Source organism: Paralichthys olivaceus, chromosome 4, assembly GCF_024713975.1.
Source record: "Paralichthys olivaceus isolate ysfri-2021 chromosome 4, ASM2471397v2, whole genome shotgun sequence".
NCBI classification, from domain to species: Eukaryota; Metazoa; Chordata; class Actinopteri; order Pleuronectiformes; family Paralichthyidae; genus Paralichthys; species Paralichthys olivaceus.
In genome coordinates, this window is record NC_091096.1 from 22509641 (window position 1) to 22525611 (window position 15971).

General features: G+C 41.6%; 1 protein-coding gene across 4 annotated transcripts in view; it reads left to right on the top strand.

Moving 5' to 3' along the window:
• tet3 (tet methylcytosine dioxygenase 3) overlaps positions 1-13855 on the top strand; it is a 33035-nt gene extending 19180 nt beyond the window's left edge. For all 4 annotated transcript variants that reach the window (XM_020093891.2, XM_069524243.1, XM_069524242.1 and 1 more), the window contains 8 exons: positions 530-620; positions 3457-3550; positions 4577-4785; positions 5414-5564; positions 5676-5765; positions 6040-6177; positions 6324-6672; positions 7191-13855. In XM_020093891.2, coding sequence (XP_019949450.2) covers positions 530-620; positions 3457-3550; positions 4577-4785; positions 5414-5564; positions 5676-5765; positions 6040-6177; positions 6324-6672; positions 7191-8959 — 2891 coding nt within the window. In that variant the 3' untranslated portion in view covers positions 8960-13855. The remainder of the gene's footprint in view (positions 1-529; positions 621-3456; positions 3551-4576; positions 4786-5413; positions 5565-5675; positions 5766-6039; positions 6178-6323; positions 6673-7190) is intronic.
• The last annotated feature ends 2116 nt before the right edge of the window (positions 13856-15971 follow it).

A 15971-nucleotide genomic window follows, 5' to 3' on the forward strand; every position in this document is an offset into this window, starting at 1 on the left:
TAGTTTTAAAAAAACATCAAAACACATGAGCTGTACCTGTGATCTGGTACAACAGAAACTATATGATAACATGCAGAAACACAGCTTCACTCTTTACTGAGTTAAATAGATTTAATTCTTAATTGTGGACATTTATTTGATTAATGCAATGTTTATTGACATAAAATGATATTAACCTAAGTTTAGCACAATGTATCGAAAATAAGTGTACTGTCATTTAACCTTTCCGTTGTTTTGCGAATTGAGCAGAGATTTAAGGAAAAATAAATGTTTTCTTACTCCCTTTGAGTGCATTTAAGGAAATTCAATATGTAATTGTGAAAATGATTCACAAAGCTGTATAAGAATACTATTTATACTAATAGTAACTCATAGTAAAAGACAGCCAGACTTAATAATAGTTATATTTAGATAAACTCAAGTGTCTGTCACAGAGTATTTAAGATATGTAATAGAACCTTAATAGGAGAATCAGTAAACTGTCAATACCAAATCTAATGTCCTCACTCTGCACTGTCGTTTTTTCCAGAACACATCCAGGAGAAAGACGAAGGACCCTACTACAATCACCTGGGATCTGGACCTACTGTGGCCTCCATCCGAAATCTGATGGAAACAAGGTGATCTCTCCTCTCCTCTCCTCTCCTCTCCTCTCCTCTCCTCTCCTCTCCTCTCCACTCCTCTCCCTCCTACATGTTCTTGCTGTCCATGCCTCCACCTCCTCTCCCTCTACCTTCCCTCCTCCTCACATTTTGTCCTCAGGGAATCTGTGACCCAGAATCCAGTAGGAGTAACAGCATCATCAGCATATCAGAGGGAGGAAGAAGGATAGAGATCCAATCACAGAGAGAGAAACAGAGAAAGATAGTGGGAGAGGAAGTCAGAAGGAAGGGACAGAAGAAAAGAGAAAATAAATTGTAGTAGAAAATTTGATATGATATCAATCATGATATTATTCAGTTTGTTTTTATGCATTGGATCTTCTTCAGTTGTATTTTATAATATGGCTTTTCTATTCATTGAGGATAATACTTTTGATGTTTGATATTTTTTACGTCTGTAAATAATATAAATATAACTTCAGAGAGAACAATCTCAAGTCAAATTGATTGTAAAAATACAAGAAGCAAATGACGTTCAGTATTAGTCAACAGGAAATCTAATCCATGTCTCATACATAGTATTAACAAGACAGCCTCACCAAACTAATCCAATAATCCAATGCCTAAAGTGCATCAATCAGACATTGTTATAAAAAAACAGGATTACTGTTTATTCAATTTAGGGTGTAATAGCAGAAAGATCCCCTGCTGATGCTTTTAATAACCAAAGTGCAGTTACAGTCTCTGGGATAAAATGCTGTCAGATTATTTCACAAAAACTGGTCGAACATGATTAAATGTTTTTAAGGGTTAGGATTAGTTAATACAATCTGATGATGTTTTGTGGTGTTATTTGCCACAGCATGATACTTAAACAATCAGTGTAGTAACCTTTTATAACTAGATGCCTCATTGAGTCATACCTCCTATTTACAGGAAGTGAACATTGTACATTGTGCATTTCACTGAAGCACACGTAGGTTACTTTTTCTTGAAAGGCAGGTTTTCAATAAGACAAATGAGTCATTAGTCCCGGGAGAGAACAGGTTGAGTGAGGACGTTGGACCAGAGACTACTTTCTGCTTGAGAGATGATGTAGGATGTTTAGACCCCATAGTCCCCAGCTGACCTTTGACCCACCCCTGACCCTAGCAGGCCACCCCTGTGGTGCTAAAGCCTACTCCACCTCCCACTTTCTCACCCCCTCAGGGTGATTGCTATTCAGCAGGAGCCCCTTGTGTTCACTGTCCCGCCAAATCCGTTCAGGGCTGAAGTTTTCACAATGGCAGGTATCAGGCAGCGAGGGGATCTGATATGGCATCTGACAGGTTCTAAAGGTCCACCCAAACCCCCAATGCAACCTATGACCCCTCCCCTCTATTATATAGCTCCACACTTAACCAAAAGTTGGGGCGGAAATGTGGTCTGGCTGTCAGAGCACTCTCAACACCCATACACACAAACACACAGAGCAAACACACAAAACAGCATCATGCATGGATATTTTGACACAAACCCCAGCAGAGAAATCTGTCCAAGAGGATCCCTGTGGCTGGCATTGTGCAGAGGCTAGTGGGTTCTGGTTTACACTGACGCTCCTGTGTGAATCTCAGCAGAGTCTTATGAACACTCCTCTCCTGCCAGAACTGCTGAGCTTGGCCTGTCTTTATTCAACTTAAGCTACGTTCACACTGCTCAATATTGATTTCTTTCGAGATCCAATTTTTTGTATTTAGCGGTTCACATTATCTTTTGAAGTGTGGCCAGTGTCAGACTCCAATGTGGACTGGTCATGGCCTTGATGTGACTTGCATGTGCAGAAGAACAACAAGACGTCACACGCAGCAAGCTGTGTATGGAAATAAACAAGAAAAAAAATTGGTAATAAACATGGAGGGCACAGATGTGAGCATTTGTGGTTCAATTTTTCTCTTGCTATGCTTTCAAACACAGACCTGTTACAATACGACTCATCAAGTTTTGCTTGTCCAGACGTCACGTCGAATTCTCATGAGGTCTATAACCTCACTGTACCTCAACTGACTACCTCCATCTTCCATGTTCCTTCACCTGCGCACAATTGTGAGGAATGTTGATCAAGAGCGACATAAAATTCGGATATGGGTTACTTGACTGTTCAGACTGAGGTCGCATTTCAAAAAATTGAATCTGTATCTGATTTAGAACCACATATGAAAGTGGCCCAAATCTGATGTGAAAATATCAGATCCCATGTGATTTGTGCTGATCACAACAATCAGATGTGGGTCACATAGGGGGAAAAATCAGGTTCCCGCTGTGTGAACGTATTCATGTTATTACTCCAATAGACTTCTATGAAGACTTCTTCTTTAAAGAAAACACAACAGATTCAGAAAAACTACCTGGATTACCTGGAAAAAATTATTAAAAATATCAACAAACTTATGTGCAATTATGTCTCCTTCACTGATGCAGCAGTGAGCAGCTGCTGACTGTTGCTGAGCTTCTGTGACCATGTGTCGCTCATAGTCTTTGCAATGTGTTGCCAGAGGCAGCAGTTATGTTCATCTCAGTAAATTATTAATTTCACATTTTTCCTTTTCAGCATATCAATACAGCATAGTTTTTTGGATTGTGGATACAGCCACGGGACATACATCCATACTGATGGTCAATTGGTCATTGTGTTGTGTCCCAGTTCAAATTTCAACAACACATGAAAGCATAAAAACTATCAGTGTGCTTTTTTTAGGTTCTTTGAGGTGAGCCTGGCTCTTTTAGAACCTGACACACAGAAAAGAGAGAGTGTTTCAATGTAGTGACAAAAGTGTGAACATTAGAACAACTGTAACTTTTGTCATCTCCTGTGCAGGTATGGAGAGAAAGGGGAAGCCGTCCGGATTGAGAAGGTGGTGTACACAGGCAAAGAGGGAAAGAGCTCACGAGGATGTCCAATCGCGAAGTGGGTAAGTTGTATCTTATCACCACTGTCAGGTGATGAAGTTTGATAAAGCCTTCATCGAATGACAGATATAATGAAAGAATGGTGCATTGTGGTAAAGTAAGAGAGAGAACAACGAAGACAGCCAATCAACAACAGATTGATGTGGAGTGGGGCGTATGTGTGTGTGTACTTGTACTGAGTATGTGGGGAGACACACAGCCAAGTTTACTAACAGTGAGTAAATCAATAGGAGGTCTCCCCCTTGTAACAACTGCCTGCTCTTCCTTCCTGTCACCCCTGACACTTCCTGCTAATGACTTTATGACTTTATCGCTAACTACTGTGTGTGTGTGTGTGTGTGTGTGAGTGTGAGTGAGTGAGTGAGTGAGTGAATGTGTGTGCGAGTGATTACTTGTCTTTGTATAGTTTTTAGGGCAAATTTGAATTCAAAAACATAATTGTAAGGATATTTTGATATTTTGAGGACATTTTAGCTTGTTTAAGGGTTAAGACTTAGGGTTAGTCATTAAGTTGTGATAAGGTTAGGGTAAGGGGCTAGGGAATGCATTATGCAAATAATGTGTGTTCTCACAACCATAGAGAGAATGTGTGTGTGTGTGTGTGTGTGTGTGAGTGTGTGTGTGAGTGAGTTGGTGTGTTTGAGACAGAGAGAGACAGGGAATATAAAGATAATATGAGTCAAAAACAGCAGGGTGGTAAAAAGTTGGGAGTAATCAGAATAAGGTTATGTGAGGTAGGATATGTTTATCCTTGATTCCACCAGAGTAAATGTAATAACATATTCTAGTATGTGTAATGTGAATTGACTTTGCAGCTCTCAGTAAAACAATGCAGATTTCAGGCTTTTCAGTGTAAGCATCAACTACATTTTATTTTGCACAGTATTTCCAAAGTGTGTATACATGCATTACATCTAAAGGTGCTTTAACTGTCATTTCATTTTAGTTGTGAGAAAAAGTCTGGATGTTTATCTAACTGCCCTGTGTAAGTAAAAGCTAGTATAATGATAAGCTTTGTTTCCCGTCAGGTCATCCGCCGTGGCAGTGAGACAGAGAAGCTGCTTTGCTTGGTGCGTGAGCGTGCAGGCCACCACTGTGCCAACGCTGTCATCATCATCCTCATTATGGCCTGGGAAGGTGTCCCGAAGATGCTGGCTGACAAGCTGTACCGTGAGCTCAGCGACACCCTCACCAAATACGGCAACCCCACCAGCCGGCGCTGTGGCCTGAACGATGAGTGAGTATTGAGTATTTTGTGAATGTTCAAACAAATGGTTTCTGCATGTCAGCATTATATTGTATTACTGTACCTTTGCTGCATGTATGCCTGGTATTTTGGTCATGGAGGAACTTAGAGGGAAGAGTTAATTTCGTAACATTAACTATTTTGCCTCAAGTCATTTTATCAGGAGTTAGAGAAAGACCCATATCATTAAGTTGTCTATGTGGCTGGGTTTATGCCCATCATCCTGTGAGATCTGTATAGGTGTTTGTGATATGGAAAAGTTAAAGATCTCCAGACATAAATCATGCTAAATCAAAACAAAACATGTTTGCAAAACATTTTAATAATTTATCTTCCTCACCAGATGTTTGCACATGCACCTTAAATGCTATTAGCCTATTGACTTGCTAATTCATGACCTCAAATGTGTGCATTATAAGTATAAGATAAAATTAATATCTGTTCCATTGAACTTGCAGGAGACCATGATAATGTGATGTAACCCAATTTTCCTCATTGACCTTTCCATGTCTAATTAAGCTCAGTTGACTTGTAGTGTACACGCATGATGTACAACCATACATGGGGTTCACTCGTTTATACATTAAGCTGAGAGTATGCTCACTGTCTCCCCCTGCAGCCGTACCTGTGCATGTCAAGGCAAGGATCCTGATAGTTGTGGTGCTTCCTTCTCGTTTGGCTGCTCGTGGAGTATGTACTTTAATGGTTGCAAGTACGCTCGAAGCAAATTGCCACGCAAGTTCAGGCTACAAGGAGATCACCCTGAAGAGGTATTCATCACAACCACAACAATGAAGGAGTTTGTTTAGGTTTTGTTACCATTTTAAAGCTCTGTAAGTCTGTGATTTCTTCTGACCTGTGGCTCATGTTTTTTTTTGCAGGAGGAGAAACTCAGGGATAACTTTCAGGATCTGGCAACTGAGGTGGCTCCTTTGTACCAACGGCTGGCCCCACAGGCGTACAGTAATCAGGTTTGTTGTAGAGACAGAATCTTAACACAATAAAAACCTAATTTCACCGGCACTAAACCTCTAATGTTTTTCACATACAGTGAACGGTTCTGTATGTCAGACTATCAAGACACTGGCTACCACACTTTAATGCTTCCTGCTTCTTACAAAGAGGTCTCTGAAGTGCTGTGGTTGAGATTGGAGAAAAAAACTTTAATATTCATGTGTGTTTATCTTGGATGAAAAGACTTAGCAGTTGTTAACTGTTGTCTCGTGTTGCTGTCCTCTTCTTTAGTGTCAGTCAGAGTCCAAAGCTCCAGAGTGCAGGCTGGGCATAAAGGATGGCCGACCGTTCTCTGGAGTCACTGCTTGCATGGACTTCTGTGCCCACGCTCATAAGGACCAGCACAATCTCCATAATGGTTGCACAGTGGTAAGACCACTCACCATAATCCTAAATGTTTGTTTTGGTGCTAATTTAAAGTGAAAACAGCCATAATGTTATTTGTCTGTGAAGCTAAATAAAGGGACGTTCTGTAATTGGCACAGTTTACATTTCACCATATTCCTCTCTGATAGGTGTGCACTTTAACTAAAGAGGACAACCGTTCGGTGCAGGAGATCCCTGAGGACGAGCAGCTTCATGTGTTGCCTCTATACAAGATCTCCCGGACTGATGAGTTTGGAAGCGAGGAGGCCCAGCAGCTCAAGATGCAAACAAAAGCCCTCCAGGTGCTGCAGGCTTTCCGCCGTGAAGTACGCAAATTGCCTGAACCTGCCAAGTCTTGCAGACAGCGCCGACTAGAGGCCAAGAAGGCTGCAACAGAGAAGAAGAAAAGTAAACTCATGCAGCAGGCAGGGGAGATGCCAGAGAAAACCGTGTTGAAGACTGAGGTCTGCAGTGCACCTCAACCCCAAGGCAATAAAGGTTGGTTATTGTTTGGTTTTTTTGTGTGTCACTTAAAAGGAAATTATAGCTGCTTTCAGACATGCACTGAACTCTGCAGATACTCTGTATTTTCTCCAGAGGAGGTGCATGTGTAAATGCAGAAGGGTGAGAGAGGCCCTGTTTATCTGCGGACTCTCTCCACGTGGCTTCTGGCTCATAAAGTCTATAAAAAGTCAGGAGAATCCGATGCCTGCCTCTGCCTACTGTACTGGGCTGCACCAGCTCTCATCTGAATAATGCAGAGGATTTGTTGTGAACGCTACTGTGCAAAGAACATCCAGTTGTGTTGTGCATATGTGAAAAGTGAACTGTGGGTAAAGTCCGGAGAATTGGGTACAGACTTTATGTCTTAAAACAGCCTATGTTAGTTGGTTTGACTTGAGGCTTTGTGTGGCAGTAACCAGTCCAATGGAAAAATTAAAAAAAGTAAAATGCCTCTAATAAAATCATAATAAGTTTAGTATCTAATTTTTTTAAAATTTGTTTTGATCATTCAGCAATTATAAAACAAGAGATGAAGCCCAACATCAAGAAGGAGCCCTTCAACGGATCAATAGATGGATACCCTGTGCAGGCAGCAGACCCATTCAACAACATTTATCCACACCCTGCCTGCTATGCAAGGGGAGGCTTCCCCCCAACTGGCCAGCCCTCTGCACCTGATCCTGTGAATGGTTACCATCCACCATCAAATCTTCCCGGAGTGCACTATGGCTTCTACAACTACCCCCCTAATGTTCTTTTCCCCCCTAAGCTGAGGACCTATGAGGGCCGAAATGGCTCTTTGCCCAAAGCAGGCGGTAAGGCTGTCCAAGTCGACCAGAAACCTGATATTCAGATCCTTCAGGCCAAACTGGCCCAGTCCTACCCTGGCCACCTGGAGCAAACCAGCCAACCACACCATAGCGCTTATGGCCAGCCTGCAGATTACAACCAGTCCCGTCCTTCCTCTGTCTCCTCTGAGCACTCCAACAGGGGCACTCCAGTAATCAAACAGGAGCCTATGGATGTGCCAGTCTATGAAGGCACAGTGCCAAGCCAGGCTGGTGCTAACACACCGAGCAACATCATCCAGCATGCTGCTTGGCCAGGACACAAGCTTAACGGAAGTATCGTTCCCACAAACTGGGACAGCCATCTGCACCAGAAACAAAGTCCTGAAGCTGCATCATTGCAACTGGAAAAGCAGCAGTTTCACCAGCATTCCCAGCAGCGGCAGTCCTCTCCTTTCCCCCAGCAGTGGGCATCATACCCCGGCTCACATGCCATGATGGCCTCCCCTGCCCCATCACCAACACATCAGGTACCTCTCTCTCCGTCTCCATCCCCTCACCCTGGCACTCCGCTCCCGGGCAACATATACCAAGGCTCTGCACGTCCTTCCACCCCACACCCAAGCACCTCTCACCCAGGTACACCACAGCCTGGCATTTCTCACTCAGGCTCACTTACACCACAGCCCGGTACCCCAGACCCAGGCAACCCCAGACACTGGTCCAGCCCTGCTGCATATAGCCCTGGTTTGAAGCACAGCAATCCTGCAGCATACCCTGACAAAATCTGGTCCAAGACTGGGGAGAGTCGATGTTCCACTCCCCTTGGGCTCCAGGAGAAGGCCTGGAAGTCTTGTGGAGGTTCAGTGGCAGGCAGTACTCCGTCCCCTGCCCCTGAGGGCCGTCTCTTCCCAGATGCCCTACAGCAGTCAGATCAGGTCCACTGGGACCTCAGGCGAGCTGACAGTGACATAGAGAGAATCAAGCGCCTAGAAGAGGATGAGGTGTTTTCGGACAGCGAGCACAACTTCCTGGATCCCAATATTGGGGGTGTAGCTGTTGCACCAGCCCATGGCTCCATCCTGATTGAATGTGCCCGTCGGGAATTACATGCCACCACACCACTCAGAAAGCCTGATCGCTCCCACCCCACCCGCATCTCCCTGGTCTTCTACCAGCACAAGAACCTCAACCAGCCAATGCATGGCCTGGCTCTGTGGGAGGCCAAAATGAAGCTACTGGCGGAGCGAGCGCTGCAGAGGCAGCAGGAAGCGGCTCTCCTTGGCCTCTCCCAGGAAGACATCAAGGCCCTTGGTAAAAAACGCAAATGGGGGGCTACAGTGGCAGGTGCGAGTCCAGGACCAGGACAATCTAAAGACAAGAGGGAGGGGCCGGTGACAAGGTTAGCCCCTACGTTCCACACCACCTCTATGGTTACTGTGTCTCCCTATGCCTTCACCCGCCTCACTGGGCCCTACAGCCACTTTGTCTGAGGTCAGACAGACACAAACTGACTACAGAATGGTGCAAGGCTGGAGACAGCGATGAGCAGGATGAATGTCTCCCCGCCCGTCTTGCAGTCTGGCATCTCTCAATCCTGCCCCCTCTGCAGTCCTCTTTGAGGAGGGGACATTTTTATTGTTTTTACCTCATGTCAGGCAGTGGTTTGGGCTTCAGACACACTGCCTGTGGTGCTCTTCCTCTCTCTTCCCTGGAGAGGAACTCCATTGCTTTCTCTTGTTTGTAGAATTTTAATGGTTCTAATTATTGCTATTATCAATATTATTATGATTGCTATTGTTACTGTCAATGTTGTTATTACAGGTATTATTATAATGAAGACTTGTTTTTTTTTATTATTGATGTTTTCATTAATGTTATTAATGATATCATTTTTTTTGTTTATATATATTTTTTAAACCAATCAGTCTGAGTCAGTGGGACTCAAACAATTTCTTTTTCCATGTTTGGAAAACATGTTCCCTATTTTCCATTAGACTTTCTTTGTTCTTAATATTCCAGCTGTGCTTAGAGGAGGAGCCATTATTTGTGGGGCAAGACAGCAAATCAATATCGCAGTAATCATACCGCTCTATATAGTAAAGCCTTTACAGCAGGCTTCCCGTAGATATGTATCTCCATTATTGACAGATATGAAGCCTTAATTTTATAGAATCTACTTTTAAAAAATGTATTTTGAATATTATCAATGTGGGTCTATATTTCCTAAATTTGGTAGTTCTGCAGAATGTTCCACATTTTCCACAGTGGTTGGTTTCAGTGTGTATCTGAGAGCAGTGACCCTGTGCTCTGAAGTCATAAATAATAATAAGCCCTAAAACCCCACATTGCTGCTTCTCTTGTACCTGGATGATGTGCTCCTCCTCCTCTTCTAAACCCTCCAGCTTTCAATTGGTGCTCAGCTCTGTTCAATTTTCATTCCACTACTCTTCATGGCACTTGATGCTGTTTTTGTTCTGGTGCTCGAGCTTAGATCTGGCTCAAATGGTATTTGCAAGTTAATATTTTTCTTATGACCAAGGTGGAGTATCAGAGTGATTGGGATTATTGTTATTGACAAGACAAAAGTGCAGGAAATTAACCATGCAAAGAAAAGTATACTGACTTACTAATGTTTTGTTTTCCTGTGTGGAAAACATCTGGTAATCCACAGAGGCTAAAATAAGTGGTACTATTTTTAAATGCTGTTTGAACCAGATCAGCAAATATCATATAGAGATGTTATAGGTTGCACTCTGTATCATCCTATCACATTCAAGTGGGGTTGACCACTTTCCAGTGTAAACTCTAGAGGGCAGCAGTGACTACTGTTTCAAAGTGGTGTGTACAGACAAACCTTCAAGCACTTGAGATCCATTCAGAAGACAGTAGAGCCTTGCCTTGCTGCTTTGACCATCTATGGCCAATAGAGGGAGTTCTCACACCCTGTTTGCTGATCGTGGATGATATTTGTTAAAGCAGCTGGAGGTAACGCTGATCTTTGCCCCATTGTGGCACAAATGTGAATGAAGAGCAGAGATGGCTTTGTGAGGCCCATCCTGGGTCAGAGCAGAAGGACACAGTGTTGGGATAGTAGTGTTTTCGGTGCTCCTAGACACACTCTGGTGCTCTCCTATTACACTTGATATACTGTGAAGGGCCCACCCCGTCCTCTGCATGGTGCTGTCATCTTCGAGCAGAGCGAGGCGTGTCCTTCTGCAGGCACCTTGTCACCACGGAGACAAGCAATCAAAGCAGCGGCCTTGTGTTCACAGCTCTGTCCCTGGGCCTTAGAATAGGTTCCTTCTGCGGCGATGTTTTGCAGTTTGTCATGGATAAGTGGTTTGATTTCACAGAAAAGTACACTGTACAGAGCAGAGAAAGCAAAGTTGTTCAATGCATTCTCGGAAACTCATTCACGGAGAAAATACAGCACTGAGAGTCAAAGGGAGATCTTAGAAAATTACTGGTGCTTCTGGGATTTGGCATGAAATGCAATTGCATTGAGTCAATGGATCTCTCACTTTGTGTGTATGTGTGTGAGTGTGTATGTGTGTGAGTGTGAGTGTGTGTGAGTGTGAGTGTGCGTGTGTGTGTACATGTGTGAGTGTGCGTGTGTGTGTGTGTGTGCATGTGTGAAAGAGAAGAACCAAAGAGAGAGACTATTTGATAACAGCCAGTAGAATCCCATGAATCCCTCATTTTTATAATATCTCCAATCAGGTGACTATCACGGTTTACTTTCAACATGTGATGGAAATTAAAATGAACATGAGCGACTAATAGAACTTGACACAGACCAACTCCTGGATGCTGTGTGGTTGTTTGGGTCAAGGCCCACCTGTGAAAGACCCCTCATCGGGGGGTCAGTCTCCAGCTCTCTACCTCACGCTGTAGAGACACTGGTCACAATCCCAACTTGCTACTGAGGGCAGAGAATCAAGCATATGTCCCTTTGTGTGCTCTAGATCTCCTCACTCGTTTTAACCTCCTTTTTTTTTTACTCTTTATTTATTACTACATGGTGATGATGATAATGATTGTCTTTGATGTTTTTTTTTTCATCTTTTTTATATAGCTAATACAAATTGTACATACAGAAGAAAAGATTTATAAAAGCACTTTTAATCTTGATTTTAAAGACAAAAAGAAAGAGCCGAATATTCACAACTTGAAGCTTAGGTTTTTTTGGGGGGGGGTTTCTCAAGAGAGAGATAAAAAATGTAAATATTAAAATATTTAGGTAAGATTATTTAACTGGTGAGGATAGTAACTAAACAATGACATAACAAGGGGGTATTTTGAAGTGTCTGACAGCCCATAACAACAGTAAACAACACTTGGACCTGTTGTGTTGTGTGTACATGTGTGCTTCGTAACACTGCTGTTTTGCTTTCTTAAGTACTGTTCCCCATGTCAGCATGTAACCGACAAAGACCAGTCACTTTCTAAAAACTCATTAGCCCACTTATCAAACATGGAACTGCACTTGACTTGATCGCCCCATGTTTCTTGTTGTCTGACCAAAACCTTGACAAATAATATGTGAAGAGAAACTCTCATTATAAAGTAATAATAATGTCAAATTTGAATTTAACCCTGAAAAATATCACAACTCAACAACAATGATCAGTAAGCTAAGAACAAATCTAAGTAGGTTGCCACAAACCTGATCCGTCTTTTGTTTAAAGGAGTAGTTCAACATTTTGGGAACAATGAGAAGATTGAAGCCATTTCTACATCTGAAGAATAAATGTTAAGCTATATCCAGCCGCTGGTTAACTTAGCTTAGCATAAAGTGTAGAAACAACGGAAATAAACCCACCTGATGTTTTCACCAACTTGATATAACGTGTTAGTGAACTGTTAAGTTTTTTATGCCAACACACGTGAAAGAGCTTCAATGTTCTCCAATCACCCAACAAGAAAGTAAATAAGCGTATTTAACCACAATGTTGAACTGTTCCTGTAATGTCAGTAGACCTGCTCTTGTTTAACCGGTGGAGCAACATGTTCCAGATGTTTAGGGATCACTGGAGGCTGCAGATCAAGTCTAAAGTGAATCAGTGGGCGATGTTTTAGCAAGTTATTAAACAACCACAATCTTTGTCAGTTGTGTTAGACTATCAGGTATATCTGCCTCCCTGCTTGTTTAGATGTATCCGTCATAATTATCTAATCTAGTTCTCATAATAGTAAGTATGCACTTGATGTCCCTGTGGAGGACACAGTGTTTAGGTTGTGATGATAATTATAAAACACACACACACATTATGGTTAACAGTAGTGTGATTGGTGCAAGGGCAGAGACTGGACCCACTTTTCCTTTTTTACCCATGATGCATGGCCCACATTATATACACATACACACTTAACCTTAATTGAGGGTGCTGAGGATACGGTATACATCATACCTAAATAACTGTACATTTCCAAAATGACTCACCAGTTTGGTGGGTGGTTCTTGCGAGGATTGGTGCTATTATGATGCTACACCTTAAATTCAGTGTGTGTAAAACATTTGAGTGATATAAATGATCACCACTAATATTTTTCTGAGCTCCTCAAATGTCCAGAGGATTATACTTTTGATTAAAGCGGTTTCACAGGATCAGAAGCTGCCCTGGTGCTGACTTTATGAAAAGTCTTTTGTTACAACGCTACAAGTGTACATCTCTTTTTTGAGGGCAGGGGGAGACTCAGACAGCTGAACCTACTCTCTATCAACATTCATTCCAAGTTGTACTTGAAGTCATTTAAACTCAGACGAGATATAGAATCAGATTATATGAAGACTGTTATCCGGGGTTCATGTTTTGGTACAGTGCAAGTACCAAAGGTTGTTAAAATTATCTTTTGAGTATGTTGTATATGTTCATGTTAATTGAATGCTAAGATATTTGGACAATACCAGGCTAGCAATTGTGTAATGCCTCCCTCTTTTTCTCCCTAGTCATGCACTTCCTTTACTCCACCACTCTCTTTCTCTTAACACCTTGTATATTTTATCTTTCGCTTTCACACACAAACACACACACACATAGACATACATATGCATCTCACTGTGTATGGCCCTAATTTAATAAACACTCTTAATTTCAGAAAGAGACCTTGACCCTGGCCCACTCAAAGAAAAAGAAAGAAAAAAAAAAGAAAAAAAAGGAAACGAACCAACACAACTGGCAGCTACATTCCTTTTTGAGTTTTGGGATTGTTCTTGGTTCTTTTTTTTTTCATGTCAAGGATGCAGTATGTAAAAAAAGTGTTTTTGTTCAGTCTCTCTCTCTTTGTAGCTGTATGGTGTATTATGTGAATACATAGTGTATGTGGTAAAAAGCCCACAATATTGTTTTATGTCGCGCGATAAATAAAAACATTGAAGTGAAAAATGCGTTTGGCTCCATTTATTAATTAGAGACAGGCATAGAGAGCACTCGCAGAGTGCAGTGTCCTTGTCAACCTGCTTTCAATCAATCAATCAATTTTATTTGTTTAGCCCACATTCACAAGTCACAGGTGCGTGATCCTTTCTCCTAACCCTCAACAAGAGTAAAGAAAAACTCCCGAAAAACGTAGAAACCTCAGAGGGAGCCACATGTGACGATCCCTCTCCCAGGATGAACAGACGGTCACTAGATACCGTGAGTAGCTGAGTGCATCAACAAAAAGACAGCTTTGTGATTATGAAAAGTAAAATAGTAAATACTAACAAAGCATTAATCAACGCAGAGAGCAGGGCAACACAAAATAGACAAAATGATCAACACTGAGGATTTACTCAACGTGCTTCAACAGGTGGTTCACTTATGACTTACAGGTTTGTGTCTGAGTAACTGATGAATTGCGTCCTGTCTGGGTGAACGTTTCTCTGCAGGTGATGTTAGTTACTGTGAGGGAGGTCAGCAGCATCCAGATTTTCATACTCATGAAGTATATCCACATAAATATTCCCTTAGTAGCATTTAATTTTATGGTGACCTCTCGTGGCCGTTATCACAGGAGCAAAAGGGGACGGAATTTTAATCAAAAATAAGGAGGAAGTCCACATAAAAACACAACAGGATAAGATAACTAAACATGGACGCTTAAACTTAAGATCATCGTCATCCGAAGATGTTTTATTAGATGAATCCCCCTCCGTTATATTAATACACACATACACACGAGATCTCACTTTTCCATTACTAGACAGATCTGTTGCCTCAGCCTTCATGCTCTGTCTTCTTCCTATTGATGATTCAGCATTGGGAAATGTATAATTAAATCATGCAGATATTTTTATCTCATTATACTACCATTCCTTTCACTGCTGTTATTACACAGAACAAGTTTGTTGTTTTGATAGCTTGATAAATCAAGAGCAGAGTCATCCTTCAATAGAATAATATTTGGAAGGCATGGTATAACTACTTCATTACATCTGATAATATTCTTGCTACCCACTTCCAGAAATTAACACCGGACAATCCAACAACATATTTATATATGTTCCAATTTGATTTTGAGGACATTTTAAGTTGGCTGTGCTTTCTTGGAGATATTTAAAACCTGTGAATGACTTTATAATTTAACAAGTGCTGTTGCCCGTATGTCAAAACCCTGTTATTATTTCTGCAAGCAGGTGGGTATGATTGATTCCATGGAACCCCACATGTGCACATGGCAGTGAGCAGCTGTAAATTAAAAAAGAAAGACGATCATCCCTCAGGTCTTGAAAGGATCTTAGACCATCATTGTTGTAGATGTCAGAAAAGATATGAATACTACATTTTTGATATTGTGGAATATGTATAGATTTTCCACCTGTTTATGTGATATTATTGAATATTGGTGTATCAATATGCCATTTTGTTTCCTATTGACTTGGCTTTTTCAAGAGTAGATATAGACTTTTCTCAACCCAAGCCACAGTTCATCTCTCAGTGTATCACCAACATTCAACATTTTAGTTCCAGTGTGTAAGATTTAAGTGAAAAGGAACCATTTGCAGAAATGTAATGTAGAATAATCCTCATGATGTTTTCACTAGTTCATTTCATCTAAATTGTATGAATTGTTGTGCTGTATGTTTTGAAATAAACTGATTTGCTATTTCAGTGACACTGCTTAACCTAAAGGAAACAGACAAAAGACGTTTCATTAATGCCTTATCACCATATTTTCCTATTAATGATTTGCATTCTGATTCATTGTTTAATTTGACAATAACCTATAGAAAAAGCACAAAGACACCTACAAGAATGGTGTGGGCATCAGGTCAATAGGTCAAGACTCAAACCACTGCTCTCAACTTAAACTGGCACTCTGTCTTTAGACAGAAGAAGGTGTCCTTTTAGGGAAACCAGATATGTTTCTTTAGGTTTACGACGACAACTCTCCTGTATAAACGAGGAGTTGGAGCTGTTAGGGAGAAGAGATTCACATTGGCTCAGAATCTCTCTCCAGGCAGACTGCAGTGCTGGTATTGATGCTGAACTTCTTGTAATAAACCTTTTTTGCAAGCAA